General features: G+C 37.5%; 1 protein-coding gene across 6 annotated transcripts in view; it reads left to right on the forward strand.

The window, feature by feature from the left end:
- Positions 1–19,240, forward strand: part of LOC140135721 (uncharacterized) — a 193,470-nt gene that overhangs the window by 141,684 nt on the left and 32,546 nt on the right. For all 6 annotated transcript variants that reach the window (XM_072157316.1, XM_072157318.1, XM_072157319.1 and 3 more), the window contains 2 exons: positions 14,021–14,164; positions 17,647–17,873. In XM_072157316.1, coding sequence (XP_072013417.1) covers positions 14,021–14,164; positions 17,647–17,873 — 371 coding nt within the window. The remainder of the gene's footprint in view (positions 1–14,020; positions 14,165–17,646; positions 17,874–19,240) is intronic.

The following is a 19,240-nucleotide window of genomic DNA, read 5'->3' on the forward strand; positions in this document are numbered from 1 at the left end:
CTTTGCTCTGTTGTATGTGAAACCATCGGGCATCAGCAGGACTGCATTAGGCATCTCATGGCTCTAATAATATTAGAGCCATGGTAAAATCCCAACACTAGCCAGGAGTAACCAGCCTACGCTGATGCTTAGGTTTTGGGCTGATGAGCTCAATGCTCGCACTACACTATCACACTTTGGACATTGAGATCGAAATGAACTGGGCTAGTTCTATCATCCATCTCATTGAGCTATTATAGTTGAAATCCATATACATGTACCCCAGATGGAAGACATATCCTTGATCACCCACACACAGGGGTGTGAGAGTTCAGCTTTTAAGCTAATTTCAGCTATTTTTATTGCCAAAATTTATGTGTTTTCTTTTATTTTCAGCCCATATTTGGCATTGTTACCCTGATTTTACGCTGTTTCAGTTTTTCTAGTATTTTTGCCTCTTTTTTTACGTCTGAGTTACCCCTACTGACACAGGGAGTGTAGATTTTGAATGGAGTCATCCATTCAGGTTATTTCATTTGAAATTCACACCCCTGTCTGGAAGATTAAGGTCATGTCTTCCACAAGGGGTGTATGGATATCAGCTGGAATGGTCCATTGATGCACTGATGCAGCCCAGTGGGTTTGGAAGCAAAGGGAGTAGCAAAGGTGAATTTCCAGTATTTGATTTATTTTCAAATGTTTGAACGACTGGATGAATAATCTGCAGTCACCAAGTGTTGCCACAACGTGTTGAGTCCGGGTATTGAGTAAGAGCAAGGGAATTACGATGTTTAATTATTAAAGATGTTAAAGGGTCTATGGCCATGAGAACATAGCTTCAGTTTCTGGACAATGCTGACCAATCAAGTGTCCACAAGGATATACATGTTGGAGCATCATATTTCAGCATCAAATTTCCTGCAAAATTAAGCAACATGTGTAGTAGAATTTACCCAAGGGGCGGCCAGTGGGGGATAGCAGAATGCAGGATTTAGAGAGGAGACATTTGATAATTTACTTGCTTAGGGAGTAAGATAATGCCAATACTTATTAGGTATAGAAATGACACTTAGGTATAGAAATGACACTTAGGAAGTTTTGTTGTCCAAATTTATTTAAGGCCAAATTCATGCACTTTTTCAGGCAGTTTTAAAAACACCATTCTCATGCCATACTTGTTTAGGATTGCATTTTTAAATCAATGCTTATTACATGTCTAGGGTGCATATTGAAAGCCTATGTTTACAGATGATGCCCCCTTGTCAATAGACAGTGCAGTATCTGAGGTTAGTGTTCCGAACCCAGGCTACTTTTTGTAAATTACAATGCATACAGCCCGTAGTGTGGCACAATAACAATACATATATGCAAATCCAAAAATGTATTTATTTTATTTATTTACTGTACAGAATAAAGCGTAGTATCAACACATATGTCAATAGCCTCAAATTGAGCATGTTATGCTTGTCAATGTCAGACCATACATAGAGCTTTGACGAGGTTTTGGATTTCAAAATTATCATTTCAATAAAGAGGCCATGCAGCCAAAAGTGCTCTATTTAACAATTGTAATTTTTTACCCAAAAATGTCCTATTTTAACTAGCTATTTCTTAGAATCTAAATGGAGTAGAAACTTTATAAATGGTGTGCAGAATACATGGCATGTGTATGTACTTTTAGTACTGTAAAGTACCCGTAAAGTAGGTGCGTGGCAGTTTACCGCTTGGGCAGCAGCAATAGGAACCTAGTAATTTAAGTTATAGTTGTCGATTTCAATTGATAGTCTTGCAACAGTAATTAATCATTTCAATCCATTTCCTGAGTTGTCAACAGTTTATTTTATTTGACTATATCCTCCTCCTACTTACTTGAGACATGTTGACATCATCAATTCTTATCTTGTCTTCATCCTTGATCAAAGATATTATTTGTACATCCCATGTTAAAAGGATGCACGTGTCGGCCGCTATGTGTGCCTCGTTTTACATAATAGCAAGGAATAAATATCATACTCATCTCCTAAACCAGGGGATGATTTGAAGTGACCGCCACTTGTGATGAGTATGGTATTTATTACTAGCTATTCTGTAAAAAGAGGCACATTTAGAAGCCGACAAGTGCATCCTTTTGATATGGATTTATACAAATGGAGACAGGGAAAATGTTAGCAAATTTTCTTTACCAAGCATACCTTCTTCAGGCTTTATTATAAAATAACACAAGAAAAACATTCTAAATACAAACCATGATGCGGATGTACACATATATGCTGCATACTTGTTTTATCATGTAATGAATTTAAATGATGTTATTGACAATTAAGAAAACAAATTATGATTCATAGAAGTGTTTTGAGTTGATGTATCTGGAACTTGAAATAAGTTAATGTGAGATGTTGATTCTTAATTGGGAACAGTCCATTAGTATGAAGGGCCATTAGTCCAAAAAGGGTTAAAGTTAGGTTTAAGGCATTTAAGGTTATGATTAGGGTTAGGGATAGGGTAAAGCTACAGGGTTAGGATTAGAGTCAGGGTTATGTTTAGGGTTAGTATTAGGGCTTACATTATAGGGTTAGGGTGAAGTTTAGGGGTAGGGTAAGGATTATGGTTTATAACTAAGTTATTAGGTTTTCATACTAACTTTCCTCAGGACAATTGACCTGAACATAACCTCTTAATTTTGGTCAGGATGCCGTGCACCTTAAATTCGGTAGTAATGTCGTTGCTTTTTTGTGTTTGCGCTGCAAAGCATGTCGACAAACCACCTTAATTTTAATACTGTGAGCAGCGAAATACATACATATGTAACTACCGAACATGAGGCAAACCAAAGTTAGCTGTAAAACAGGACTCTCATAGGATATCCAAATTACAACCTAGTGCTTCAGTCCTGGAATGAGTATCAAATTTGCTGTGCAAGTGTAGCAACATTGCAGTGAATCTGCAAAGGGTATACAAATTGTGTTTTCTGCATTTTTGGGATCCATGTAGGATCGATTTCACCATTTTGGGTTTCTGTTCAGAATCAATAAATGGTTAGGCAGTTTTGAAAGCTTTGGGATAGATACATGCAATGAGCCAATTCCAGTTGAAATCCGTACACCCCGTATGGAAGACATTTCCTTAATCTCCCACACAGGGGGTATCGATTTGAAATGGAGTTCCCCATTCAGGTAACCCCATTGGAAATTCACACTCCCTGTGTGGAAGATTAAGGTCATGTTTTACATAGGGGTGTATGGATTTCAACTGGAATTGCCCAATTCTCAGGCAGAATGACAGTAGTGTAATATTGTTTTTAAATGCAGCCATGTCTGAATGTTGTATGTACATAAGTAAACGTTGGTAATCATTCAGTCGTACACTTCTCATTCAACTTGGAATGTTGTCAAGTACAGAACATACAGTGTGTCACTATGGACCACAATGGCCTCATCCCAATGACATTGTTCAATAACCTCAATTAGACAATCATAGTGCAACATTTGACCTCAAGTTGCAGAGAATGAGTTTTGTACTCAAATTTTCAAAGGTCATTCAATGAATGTGCAAATGTATTGGGGTTAAAGAACTGTGCCCTGATAGATGAACATGTTGTGGATCATAGTATGTGCCCCTTGGAGGTAATTATCCAGCCATGCTATAATAAATTAACCCTCTGTATACGGCTGCCTATGCTAATAGGTGAAACGATTTACTAAATATGGCAAAAAATTAGAATAAATGATATAAACGGTATAAATATGGAAAAATATGTAAATGAGTCAACTCATCAGTGAAGTAATTTATTGCAGTCTGTCCCAAGAGGATTACCATATTTGTTTTCCTGATAGATAAGGCCAATTACAATTGATCCTTAGTTTCCTGTTTCCCTCGCGCGTCCAAAATCAAGAATGGAAAAATATTTAATTATTTTATTTTTATTTAGGTATTTTCATCTTTTATTTGACTTTTTAATTACTTTTATTTGCTAATATCTGTTTTTGATCATCTCAACTTTGATTATGAATATAAAACAAGAACATTGTAGGGTCCCCTACTAATATTAATGTAAAAAATCAATTATAAAGGTAAAATAATTAAATCCGTAGTCTTAGTCAAAATGACCAAATGGACTGTTGATGATAGTCACGACCACATTTTCAAAATAAAGAAAGTAATAGATAATTAATAATTAATAGATAATTAATAATTAATAATTAAAAGTCACCTCGTCCTTTATTTTCAAACTTGAAACAGGAAACTAAGAATTAATTGTGAAGGGCCTAAGTCTGATCTGACACTGCATGTAAAGAGCGTGTAAAATTATTATTGGGGTACTTTCAAATATCAAATGATATAGCTGCCGTATGTCTATTAAATTTTGGAGTTATACACAAAAAGTTACATTTGGTGTTTTTTACTGTAAAAAAATGGTTCTTTTTAGTATCTGCTTTGCTTTACCTTTGAAGGTTCATTCAGTAATCCCAGTGAAAGTGTACACAAATTTGAATTGTGTATAAATTGCTTAAAAGTGCAAGATAAGTCATTAAATTTGTCATTAGATATTTTTGAAATGAAAATTTGGTCAAAACATTTTTGTCGAGGAAAAAAGTATTACAAAGTTGAAACCCCATTCAAATACATACAGCTACAATTTCATGTAAAATGTTGTATCTTGTCTTTAATACATGGCTTTTGGCTTTACCACTAGCAGGCTATGTTAGCATATCTATGTTACTAACAAAGCTTCAGTAAAAAAAAAATTTGATGATATTTCAAATGAGCAAATCGCTGAAAAGGCCTTTAAATAGAATTTGCCCTCAGTCGCTAATTGAGGGGGATTAGTTTTTCAATGAGGTAGAGTGCTTTTAGCATTGGGAAAAGTGTATTGCCCTATTGGTCACAAACCAATTGCTCCACACTCAGATGGAGTGTTAATCGGCTTATCGAATCATCACAAAAATTGTTAGATTGTTTAGATTAAAGGTAGCCAGCATCAGCATCCAGGCCTGAAATGCATGCTTTTTTGTAGGGAGTAAAGCCAATTTCCCAAAAGACCAATGAAATTTCCCTCCAAATTTTCCAAGAAAAAGCTTCCAGATTCACTAATTTTCTCCAATTTGACCATCTGTAGCCTGTGCTATAGACCATGTAATTTTATTATCCATAGGGAGAGAAACTACTGAGTACCAAGCTTACAGAAACTGAAGTGTAATACTTTGTGGACGTGGCTCTGACGCTACTTCACCACTCTGTCGCGCCTTTGCCACTCTGCTTGCGGCTTCACTGTTCGTACCCCCTCAATCGCAAGTAGTCTTTGACAAAGACTAGACCATCTGCCAATCATGATCATAATCCTTTTGACATAGACATTTCTATCCTTTGCTGCAGGTTTGTCTGCATGAAGGGTGTGCATCAGTAAGCCATTGAATGTATGTTGTGAAAATGCTGCCCCCTGGCTGCTACCCGGGTAGTACATCATGTGATCTATGAAAAGCTCTGTACTTAAAGAGCCATTCAGTGATTCCAGCAAAAGTGTAAAATTATTTATAAATTGCTTAAAAGTGAAGGATAAGTCATTCAGATTGTCATTTGGTATTGTTTTAATGAAAAATTTGGCAACAATGAAGAAAACAGCAGTATTGACAAAGTTGAAGCCCCATTCAAATACATGCTTTGCTAATTTATACTGTCAGTATATAAATTACAGATTTGTGTAAAATGCCCTATTTTGTCTTAAATACATGGCTTTCTGCTGAACCACTAGCAGGCTATCTATGACAATATAAAGGTACCAAAATCTGAATTTTGATTATTTTTACGATCGTCCGGATGAGCAAATCACTGAATGGGCCTTTAACTCAACACTAAAATATGTGAATCCCAATTCCTTATCCCTTCATCCATCCTTAGCCCATCTCTCCTTATACCCTAATATAATCATGGCCTTCATCTGAAAAATTGTGAATGATGTCTCACTCCAAAGTCTTGCTCTAATTGAGAATCTGTGCTCTAATAGAACAGGGATAAGTTTAAAAGGGGTGATTTTTGCACTGTTAGGGGTAGTTTTTTTTAAATGTCAAATTGTCAATAATTTCATAGACTTTACACTAAAGAACCAGTTTCAGGTATTACCTTCATGCATGCTTACTCAGAATTGGCTTAGTCAAGATAGGGATTATACAATTTGCGGAATAAGGCCGTCTAATCCCTCAGTGAAGTCTTGACAATAGCGTAATTTCATGTAGGCTTAACATGAAGGATAGACCTAATTTTACAGGTGTTTGAATTCATGACCCCGTTTACAAAGAGAGAAGTCGACTTCAATTACGACATCAAATTCAGATTGCAACTAAGGATTTGCATAAATTATTTGTTGACGGGGGTGTTTACCTGGTATTCAACTTCAAAACTAATTGTGAATTTGGCTTTGATACCAGTACTTGCTCATGCTTCAAATAACCATTTATATGAACATAACTTCTAATTGCGCATTGAGCCGTATTCAGTTACACTGCAAAATTTGAGTTTGAGTTCGACATCAGAAGTTGACTTCTGAAGAAAATTCAGCGACCCTGTTTACACATAAAATTTCAACTCAAGTTGACAAACAAACATTAACCCCCATAGGCATAACTACTTTTTTACATGTTACCTTCTGATTGATTAATTACATGATATAAAAATGAATTATAATCATCTGATTAACCAATCAAAACAGCTGTTAGATCTCCAAGCAATTTTTAAGCTTATTCTCTCAGCCCTACTGACTATTCTTACCATATCTCTGATTGGCTCAATACCCCGCTCAATACATGATATACCCCTCTTTGTAACCAACCCACATAGTCCTTAAAGGCCAACAATTCATTTGGTAGTGCCCACTTATGTTACAGCACATGTACATGCGGCAGGTATTTCAGATACGACTTTGTTGCATGACGTAGACAAAATGTTACCAGTTGAGTGTGATAAGAGGCTATGTGTAACATGGCATGAAATACATCATGCTGATGTGCTATAATGTTACATGTTTCCCAGAGTGACTATGCATATAGATAGCTCCATTAGAGCTCTGTGTGAGACATATGAAAAAACTTACTGCCAAATTAATGCACTGTACTTCATCTCATTTTTCAATTTCGTTTGAAGTTCATGTTGAATTCCAAAAGTATTAACAAAATAAAAAAGGATTTCTCTCATGCCCTGAAAGGCTTTTATCTTGCGTTTAAAGCAGGGGGAAATCAATTTCATTTGTTTTAAGAATAAGTAGAGGTAAAAAGCCCCATGTTGTGGTTTTAAAGAGAGCTTAAGATTTGATGGTTTATTTGCAAAGACAGCCTGAGAACAAGAGAACCATTAAATTGAAAAGTATTTTGCGCAGAACAAAAAAAAAAATGTAATTATGTTGATGGAGTTCATTGGGTATCTGAGTAAATCAAAAATGTAATGTTATATAAACGATGAGACAAGCTACTGCAAGCCAATATAGTAAGTTAAAAGGATAGGTGTTCCTATTTCCACTATAGTGGCATGCGAGTCATAATGAGAAAAGATGTATGCCATCATACGTTACAAGGATACATGTTCCTATTTCTATGATTGTCAATCAGTCCCAATGAGAAGATATGTATGCCATCATAGGTTACAAGGATACATGTTCCTATTCCTACTATTGTCAATCAGTCCCAATGAGAAGATATGTGTGCCATCATAGGTTACAAGGGTACATGTTCCTATTCCTACGATTGTCAATCAGTCCCAATGAGAAGATATGTGTGCCATCATACGTTACAAGGATACATGTTCCTATTTCTACGATTGTCAATCAGTCCCAATGAGAAGATATGTATGCCATCATAGGTTACAAGGATACATGTTCCTATTCCTACTATTGTCAATCAGTCCCAATGAGAAGATATGTGTGCCATCATAGGTTACAAGGATACATGTTCCTATTCCTACGATTGTCAATCAGTCCCAATGAGAAGATATGTGTGCCATCATACGTTACAAGGATACATGTTCCTATTTCTACGATTGTCAATCAGTCCCAATGAGAAGATATGTATGCCATCATAGGTTACAAGGATACATGTTCCTATTCCTACGATTGTCAATCAGTCCCAATGAGAAGATATGTGTGCCATCATAAGTTACAAGGATACATGTTCCTATTCCTACTATTGTGGCATGCGAGTCATAATGAGAAGATATGTGTGCCATCATAGGTTACAAGGATACATGTTCCTATTTCTATATGATTGTCAATCAGTCCCAATGAGAAGATATGTGTGCTATCATAAGTTACAAGGATACATGTTCCTATTTCTACGATTGTCAATCAGTCCCAATGAGAAGATATGTGTGCCATCATAAGTTACAAGGATACATGTTCCTATTCCTACTATTGTGGCATGCGAGTCATAATGAGAAGATATGTGTGCCATCATAGGTTACAAGGATACATGTTCCTATTTCTATATGATTGTCAATCAGTCCCAATGAGAAGATATGTGTGCTATCATAAGTTACAAGGATACATGTTCCTATTCCTACGATTGTCAATCAGTCCCAATGAGAAGATATGTGTGCCATCATAAGTTACAAGGATACATGTTCCTATTCCTACTATTGTGGCATGCGAGTCATAATGAGAAGATATGTGTGCCATCATAGGTTACAAGGATACATGTTCCTATTTCTATGATTGTCAATCAGTCCCAATGAGAAGATATGTGTGCCATCATAGGTTACAAGGATACATGTTCCTATTTCTACGATTGTCAATCAGCCCCAATGAGAAGTTATGTGTGCCATCATACGTTACAAGGATACATGTTCCTATTTCTACTATTGTCAATAAGTCCCAATGAGAAGATACACTACAAGATTCCTATTACGGGTGTCTGCACAGGTAAACCATCACCAGGGTACTTGGCTTGTACTGTGCAGTACTTGGGGAGTACCAGTGCAGTACCACTGTTGGTGGGTCTTATGCTGTAGCAGCATTGGTACTGTGTAGGTATACTGTGTATACCAGTCGGGTACCTTGGCGGGGATGTGCAGTACCTGGGGAGTACCAGCGCAGTACCACTGTTGGCGGGGTGTGCAGTACCTGGGGAGTACCAGCGCAGTACCACTGTTGGTGGGTCTTGTGCAGTAGCAGCATTGGTACTGTGTAGGTACTCTGTGTATACCAGTCTGGTACCTTGGTGGCGGTGTACCTGTGTAAACGGCCGCAATAGCAATCTGGTAGTGTATGTGTGCCAACATCAGCGAATTAGATTGTTAGAATATTAAACAGTTTTCATAAGGTGTAATCAGACAACTCAATCACATCTATATAGGCACCTGCCTCCTCAAATCTACAAAACCATGCAAAAACAGCCTATATTCAACCTAATTTAGCAAGAAATATTGTCTCTCTCGGTTTCTAAATAGACAATTTTTCAAATCCTGCGTTCTCCTTTTCAGGTCATAATGGCAGTATTATGATACTGTGAACTAAATAATAGGGAGAAACAAACATATTAAGTTACTGCACACTTAATCCTGCAATAACTCAATTCAAAACATCATTATCTTCTGTGAATACCCAGGGCTTTATAGCAGTTGGCACACATGCAAAGGAGATGTTTCTCTTTCAAATAAAAAAAGCTTTTTGCAGCAAGTATTTTTGTGTGCACAATGGTTTGATAAATCACTAATGGGCACACATATATCTGTGTAAAGACTATGATTCTTCAGTGATTGTATCTGCCAGGTGCGTAGAGCGTAACATACCCCTATCCACATAAAAAGGTCCACTCTCCCAAGTCTAATGTGCGTAAAATGTTTGTTGATTTTAGCGTTTATCAGAATATCAGAATATTTGGAAGATTTTTTGCACGATTATCAGAAAGTTTTTTTAAACTGTCCAAAATGTGTACATTATAGTGTGATTAACATGGCAGAACTCTATTTTTGGTGATGATCAGTGCATGGACTAAAGTGATACAGACGAACTCAAAACAGTCAAAAGTCTCAGCATCACCCGATAATGAGGGCCGATTGTTCCATGAAATGCGACAGGCAAAACTGCTACGTACGTGCTGCGTATTTTTACAGTCTTTCACGTAAACGCGAAGACACACAATGCTCTATCGCATATATGTGAAGGTATGCAATGTTGGTGTGATTGTTAAACACAGCACGATCGAACAATCGGCCCTCATGAATATGCGAGAATTCACAGCATACAATGCATGGGGACTTTGACTGTTGGAAAATAGTCTGTATTAGTCTATGGTTGCTCGTCTATGACGCCATTTCAATGTTTTTTTTGTAAGAAACTGTTTAAAAAAGCCTTGCAAATTTTATGAGATAGGTAAAAGTCTACATGTTCTACCTTTTGATAATCAGTAAAAAGAAGCCTGGATGGGCCCTGTATTGAACACAATTTTGATGAGAAAAGGCGGGAATATTTGCAGTGCAGCATAGACTTGTGTGTTTAAACAATTCATTAGCGAGGAGGATCCATCAGACTGTCTGTTGCCTGTCACACTTGTAGCCATATGTGTGTACATACCAGGGTAGTATCTGTCACAGTGTCGCAGTGAAGATGGGCCTCCTGAGATTAATGTGAACTAATATAGAATTCTGTTTTCCTGTATGGATGGGGACTGATACAAATGTAAACATTGATTTGTTTGTTAGCTGTAATAATGGATTCACCCCAGGTCTGTATTTAGACTCTTTATAAAGATTGCACAGGGTCGAAATTGGATTAAAGGAAAGTTGAGTTGAGATTGTGGAAAGAATATGTTGTATATTATGGTACTTGAATCAGCATTTTAAGAGTGATTAGAAACTTTAAAAAGAACTACATATAAAGAATCTTTTTCAGATGGTGGGGGTATTCAAGTTTGGTTTGGGTATTGATGTGTTGCTGAGAATTCAAAAGTGGACCCACCCAGAAACCTAATTTTTCAAGAAATTAGGACCCATCGCTATACCAAAAGTTTAATTTGTTGGCCAAATTGAATGCAAATTGACATGTTTTGACAATTTTGGCTACAGTCAGGCAAAATTGATCAATTTTTCAGAAAAAATCTGGTCAATGTTGCTTGTTTTAGTGTGACATCATTTCTACGTTTTCGGCGAAAATCTGTTAGAAAAAAAGCTTCAAATTATTTCAGGGAGGCAGAAGTCTATATGAAGCACATTTTGACAATAACTAAAAAGAAGCCTGGATGGGCCCTGTATTGAACACAATTTTGATGAGAAAAGGCGGGAATATTTGCAGTGCAGCATAGACTTGTGTGTTTAAACAATTCATTAGCGAAGAGGATCCATCAGACTGTCTGTTGCCTGTCACACTTGTAGCCATATGTGTGTACACACCAGGGTAGTATCTGTCACAGTGTCGCAGTGAAGATGGGCCTCCTGAGATTAATGTGAACTAATATAGAATTCTGTTTTCCTGTATGGATGGGGACTGATACAAATGTAAACATTGATTTGTTTGTTAGCTGTAATAATGGATTCACCCCAGGTCTGTATTTAGACTCTTTATAAAGATTGCACAGGGTCGAAATTGGATTAAAGGAAAGTTGAGTTGAGATAGTAGGAAGAATATGTTGTATATTATGGTACTTGAATCACCATTTTAAGAGTGATTAGAAACTTTAAAAAGAACTAAAGAGTCTTTTTCAGATGCTGGGGGGTACCAATTAGGACTCATCACTATACCAAACATTTTTGGCCAAATTTAATGGAAATTGGTATTTTTTGACAATTTTGGCTACAATAGGCAAAATTGAGTTTTTTTTCAGAAAAAAGGGTGTCATTCATATATGGCTAACTCCATGAAGTTGGGGCACAAAGTGTGACACAAGGGTCAAAATTTCAAAATGACTTAATTCTAAATGTAATGTGTGTTTTAGTTACTTCAACTATCATACTTCAACAAAAAAGTGATCTTTTTACATTGGAAAGTACAGAATTTCTGTGGTAGTGCTTTGTTGTTCAGCAGTCAAGGCAAATATCACGATGCTACATGGACACCATTTTATACTTGCTCTCTCTATTTTAAACATACTGTCCATGACATGTCTTAATAAAATACTTTTTTATGATGTCCTACCATGGCAAATTCGCATAATATTACCAGTTACACTATCTTAAATCAGAAACAAAAGTTATGAGGCATCAAAAATGGAGACTGACAGGTAAATCTATTCAAAATTATGTTTGATTTCTTTTTGTATGTAAAATTCACCAGGAATATATTTACAGCTACCTAGGATGGTTCAGAAAGTATTAGATTCACAGCTGGTAGTTTATTTTGAAACTAGAAGTAAAAAACCTGCCTTTGTTGCAAAAATTCAACATAATTCTACCGATGCTACTTGGACACCGTGTCCTGTAGAATCGGTAGGATTGTGAGTTTTGCACAAGAAGTAATCATACTTTGTGGTAAAGTTATTTATAAAATTACATTTGGGCCTAGGGACGTTAAAAGTTGTAGAAAAAATAAAACAAGGATACCTAAAAAACTGGTGAATACATAAAACTGACAAAACTGTGTACCGATGCTACATGGACACCGTGTCTGATAGTGCATAAAAATTTGTATTGAACACAGAAATATTTTACAATGTTTGCCTGCCCTCAAAAGTTAATATGTTTAGTTGTTTGTCATCTAGTTTCAAAATATAAGAAGAAATTACATAAATTTTAACTGTTTGCTTCCCAATGCTATACTTTGATCACGATGCTACATCCCGATGCTACATGGACACCGCACCATTTTTTCAAAATATTTACTCTTTGTAAAATAGCAGCTCCTCAAATCAAGTTCCCTTGAAAACCCCTACCCAGTCACATCTTAAAATAAGTCCATTCATGTCAGTATGTGTACTGACCTTGCTGTAAGCAAGTGTAATGGTTTGAAATCTCCCGATGCTACACGTGGACACCACAGTGACATTTTCTCATGAAATTTTAAAACGACTGAGAGCTTGGGCACAAATGCTGGTCAAATTTCCTATAAACACGTTTACATCAATCAAAACACAAAACAAATCGATTTGAATGATAAGTACATGTGCTGTGGGTGAGCTGTATATACCGATGCTACACAAGTTTTTCTGGACACCGCATGTAGCATCGGAAGCTCATTTTGACATCCCATAAATTTTAATCGACTGGTTTCTGTTTTGTTTAAATGTACATTTTAGTTACTACCAACATTAATTCATGTAATATTATGTAAAACTGTGACTGTTTGATGTTACACTTGAAATTATTTGTATTCCGCCTACTTGCTTTTTCTATGTCACATTGGTTGCCCTAAAAAGTGCTGGACACCAACCACTTAATGGCCCGTAAAAATAAAAAAATAACAGGTACAATTTTCAAGTAACTTTTACATGAAAGTTAAACTTCATATCTATTTAGAAAATATCAACTGAGGAGAAAAGGTTCATATAAGAAATATTAAACTGCATTCATATTATAAAATTCTCCCAATTTGTACTGTGCCCCAACTTCATGGAATAAGCCATATACCAAATGGCCGAAAATGAGAGCCATGTTTGCAGCACATCCCCATATATGATCATTTTTACTGAGTACGCCCACCCTACTTTTATTTGATAACATTCGGCTGAAGTTAGGCAAAGCCTAATAGTGCTCAAAGGCTACTAAATTAAAATGATGTCAAATGTGACAGGGACAGGCATATGGGAAGAGTTCCGATTTTAGAAGCAGGAGGAAAACCAGAGAACCCGGAGAAAAACCTGTTAGCATGAGCATTGATCGGCAACCAAACTCACATGTGGCAACCACTACACTAACCCGTCCTCCCAAAGTGGGTATCAACTTTTAAAAAGAACTAAAGAGTCTTTCAGATGAGTGGAGTGGGCTTGTGGTAGTGCATTTTGGGTGTCTGTGTTTTGTAACCATGGTCATTGATTTGTCTGATATCCAGTAAGAAGTAAGATGCAGCAATTTACTCCAATCTAATGATGACATGAGAAATATAAAATTTTTGTTGTTTTTTTCTCTCTTGCAGACTGTACATAATATACCCGACCAGGATACGTTTTATGACTTGACAGATGCATTAGAACAACAGGGGATTGAGGTAGTGACCCAGAGGTACATGGGAAGAGCTGGATCAGATCTGGATCTGGTGGAACAGCTTAGAATATATGAGGTAGTGTAACAATAGGGTAATACCGTAAATGTTCGCCTAATGGCGCACCTGGGCTCCTTCACCTTTGGGTAGATTTCATGTACAAATAGAGAGCTCCCTCCTCTAAAAATACCAACAAGAATTAGGTGTATGTGCCCTTATTTGCTGGTGGGATTTTTATGGGAGGGCACTTTTAGTTTGTGTCTAAAATTCCAGCTATGTCAAGGGAGCCCATAGCACCATTAGGCGAACGTATGGGATATGGGATCATTGTGTGTACATGGGGAGATCCGGTGGAACAGCTTAGAATATATGAGGTAGTGAAATAATTTTTGATTGAGAATTCAACTATAATTTGGCAATGAACTGGATGAAAGTTATGTAAACCAAAAGATTTGTCTGTTCAAGTTTGCGATTGCGACGTCCAGTAATCATGGCAAATTCCAGTTTTAAGCTTACATTGTACTCACACGATATGACATGGAAATGTTTGCATTTTTGTCACTTTTTCATGGAAAAATTATGGGGAGGATTTATTTTGAGGGTGAGTTATTTAATAGAGTAAATTTGGTACACACATTGCGGTGTGATTTGGAATTATTTCCAGAGACCACTGTCGTCAAGCCTGTTTCACAGGTCACAATACGGTATATACTATATTCCTTCAGTGCAGATATTTTGAATGTTTTGATTGATAATTCTTGATTGATTGTAGATATAAATGCATTTTGCCCACCTGCCTTTCAAGGAGGAGCTACTCACTACTTTATATTTCTTCATCTGGGTACTGAAATGCCTGGATAATATTTTAAGGTGCTTAGAGTATGCACAGGTAGTATGGTTCGTTAGTGCAGTATAAATTCCACCCTGGGGAGATAGTAAACTTAAACAAAGCTAGTCTCCCCGTCCCAGATGTCTTCAAGTAAGAAAGAACAATGTTATCAATATGGAACAAAAGGAAATTGATGCCTTCCCCTGTGTTCTAGTTCCAAGTCAAGAGTGTCTTGATATTATCACAGGTATAAATACCCTCAAGGTGGGCTGGGTCAAAGGAATCATTCACTTTGCATGAACATCCACACACTATGAGCCAAATGGTATCATGTAGCATTGGGCTGTTCCATTTGAAAGTCATACACCCCCTATGGAAGGCATGACTTTAATCTTCCACATAGGGAGCGTGAATTTCAAATGGGGTTACTTGAATGGTGGATTCCATTTGAAATATGTACTCCCTGTGTCATGTGTCATTAAGGTCACATCTTCCATAGGGGGTGTATGGATTTCAAATGGAATAGCCCATTGGCACAGTTCATGAACCCCCATTAAACAATCAATGTTCAAAATGTGACCTCATATTGAGGAGTATGAGTTTTTGTACCAGAGGTGCTCAAGGGTCATTCTTTGAGTGTACAAGGATATTGGGGTTAATGAACTTTGTCAAAATGGATGAGTATATTTGGGATCTTAGTGATAGCAGACGACAAATGTGAATGTTTATGTTATTATGGAAGTAGGCAAAGAATTGAAATCATGATGGGGTAAAAAGTGAATATTTAATTTTAAAAAGATTTTGTATGTTGAAATGGGACATACATGTATGCAAAAGATAGTTACTTACTCTCTTCTATTCAGAAATGAATGCACATTAGATATAGAAAGTGTAGTGATTTATAGTGTGCTATGCACAGGGATGAAACCACAAGCCTCAGCACACTTTACAGAGAAAATGTGACTGAGATATGGTTTGATTTTGGATGAGTCAATTACACTTCTAGCCTGGAAAAACAGTGGCACGATGACGGGAAGTAAATATAATAAACAACATTTTTCAACAGGTTTGCTGTCGTAAAAATAAAGGAGACCGGTAGAAAGAATGATCCCGCCTGGGAATCGAACCTAGGACCTCGAATCCTTGCACATCTCTTGTTTCAATCAAGATGTGTGTGGTATTACCTTCATGTAAGCCTACTCAGAGTTAGCCTAGTATCAAGACAGGGATTATACAGCTTACAGAATAATGCTGTTTAATCCCTCAGTGAATGAAGTCTTGACAATTCATGTATGCCCCGGGGGGGGGGGGGGGACTCAGTACAAATGACCATACGGGGACGTGCCGCAAAAATGGGTAGCATTTTCAGCCTCTTGGTATATCAATGACCCCTTTTTCAAAGCATATTTTGGTATATGAATGGGTCCTTTTTCGGAAAATAGCCCAATTTTTCCTTAATCTAGCGAAAATTTTCAAAATGTTCCCAAAATTTTGGGAAAATTTGTAAAAACGAAGAAAATTTGGGTTAAATTCGGCCGAAAATGTTGACTTTTGGTATATCAATGGGTCCAAATTTCTTGAAAAATTGGTATATTTATGGGTCCACTTTCAAATTCTCAGCGTGCACGTCCCTACCAAAACCAAACTTGAGTACCCCCGGATGTATGCTTACATGAAGGATAGTCAGATGTATGGACATATGCAGAGAAGATGTCTTGCACTTCCCAGAATCCTTTGCAACATGATATATCACCTCATTTCAGCAAATGACACTACTTTTACTTTGCACTAGTGCCCTTTGTTTTCATTTTGAGAATAGACTGGTTAAGCTTTGATCGATAATCAAGAAATAAATATATTTTGCAAGGTCTGGATGTGCTCAGTTCATTGATGTACTTTTCCGTATATGGACCCATGTTGCACTAGATAGACATGCGCGTATTTTTGGGGGGGCTTTGGGGGCGATAGCCCCCCGGGGTCAAAGTAGGGGGCGGCAAAAACGCAGGGGCGGCGGAAGAAGAAGGTGCGGCAAAAACTAAGGGGGCGGCAAAACGAATTAGCAAATAAAAAAGGGCGCAAAAAATTGAAAAAGCATAACAATTTTTGAAAAAGGTTGCTTTTAGGGCGCTAGCAGTATCAAGACAGGTACGCCACTGATAGAAAATCAGTACAGGGAGAAATGCATTATGCGAAGTGTAAGATAACTTCTCTGGGGCATATGCCTGCAGACTTTCTAGTTCCTTAGGGAAGGAAAATAGATATAGTGTGTCTCGTCTCAAGTAGAGAGTAACACCATGTTGGATTTGCATCAGCAGATTCGCATCACACATGCTAACCTAATCCCGCAGGTGTACACACATGTGTAGGGGGCTATTTGTCCATACGATGGTGACACAACCGTGTGAACATACTGATTTGAATCTGTTGGTGCGAAATCCAATATGGCATTACTCTCAACATAAGATGACTCTCTCAAGACGAGACGCACTATATAGAAGCAAACTTTTACTGTAACCACTTCACTTGAGTATAAGCCCACTACTTACATGGGAGATTCAAACCTGTAATAGGATAGGGTGGTCTTACACTTGGGCAAAGATGTAGGCTGTACTGCTTGGGCCTGATATCCAGGTGTACATTTTGGCTTTTTTAGGCATGTGTGGGTGATTATTGCAGAAGGTGGTCTTATATACTATTAAATTATGATTGCACTGTGATTGTCATTACACAGATGGGTCTGAAGCAGGAAGATGGCGACATAGACATTCCAGTTAGTCAACAGCAGAATCTGAGGAAGACTCCTAGAAAGAGTTTAGACCCATCAGAGAACGGTCATGCACGCAAGAGTATACGGCACTCATTGAGGCCCACTGCAGAGTATGATGTGAAACCGAAAAGAAGGTCATTGGATGCGAGTATGGATGAGATGCAGAATGGGAGTAGTCGCAGAAGAAGAAGGTATTCATTTTGTTGGTTTAAAGCAGTGGTGTAGCCAGGGGCAAGGGGGAAGCTGCCTTCCATGTGGGACATCTTGATCCCCCATTGGAATGCTCCCATCAAACCGTAAAAAACTCGATAGTTAGTGTATGTGCTTACTAATGAGCGCTTTTAAAACATGCAAACATGATGAGCCCCATACACAAAAGTTGAGCAAATCATCGATACACATAGTTATATACAAACAAGTAAACCTGTAAATGTTTGTCTCAACCCCATTAGCTCAGTTGGAAAAGCGTCGGACTTCCGTACAATTTCATGTTTTCAAAAGCGCTCGATAGTAAGCACATAATATGCTAACTATCAAGTTTTTACGGTATTGCCCATTTTGATAATTTTCATCATATGTTTGCCCCTTGAAAGTCACTTTGCACTAGGGCCGGCGTCGGCACCGTTTTTTGATGTCGACATGTCGACATATTTCGTATCTTGACGTCGACAGTGTGTCGACAAACATTTTGGTTCCGAAAAAATACCAGGACTTTTTTTTTTTCATGATTTAAGGGATATTTTAAAAATTTTAACCTAAAAATATCTAGAAACACCAGCGGCAATTTCAGCAAAAAACAAGATGGCCGTTTTCATAGCGAGCACATAGCGATAAAGTGTACAATTTATACCGGCAAACTAGGCAAAATACTGTTAAAAGTATGACCCCTGAAGGCAAATAAGAAGAAAAGTTGGCGAAATAGTAGGTAAAAGATCAGATTTGGCATTGCATTTTGTTGAAAATACATTGGAAATGGCCAATATTTTGAGTGAAAATGAGCTTGCCTGACGAAGTTTTACTGGGCCATTGCCTGAGCACTGTGTCGCCATGGACGAAGTTCTGTCGATATGTTGACATAATTCACTTTGTCGACAGGATTCCGACAGAGGACCTGTCGACGCCGGCCTTACTTTGCACTCCTTACCCTCCGTATGGAAAATCCTTGCTACACCACAGGTTTGAAGTTGCCTCCAATGGTTTGCAATTCTTAACATCCCCATCACAGCCCTTTTACTTTGCTAAATTGGCTATTCCAGGTGAAACCCTTACACCCCTATGGAAGACATGGCCTTAATCTTCCACACAGGGGGTGTGAATTTTAAATGGGGTTTACCTGAATGGGTGACTCCATTTGAATTATACACCCCCAGTGTAGGCAATAAAGGTCATGTTTATCATAGGGGTTGTTTGGATTTCAACTGGAATAGGCCAATATTACAGCATATAAAAGGGGTCAGGTTGATGAAATACAATTATTTGAAGAAATTTTGGTCCATTAGCGCCTACCTGGTTAAGAAATGTTAGCTTATTGGCCTATTCCAGTTGAAATCTGTATACT

Source organism: Amphiura filiformis, chromosome 16 (assembly GCF_039555335.1).
Source record: "Amphiura filiformis chromosome 16, Afil_fr2py, whole genome shotgun sequence".
Lineage (NCBI taxonomy): Eukaryota > Metazoa > Echinodermata > Ophiuroidea > Amphilepidida > Amphiuridae > Amphiura > Amphiura filiformis.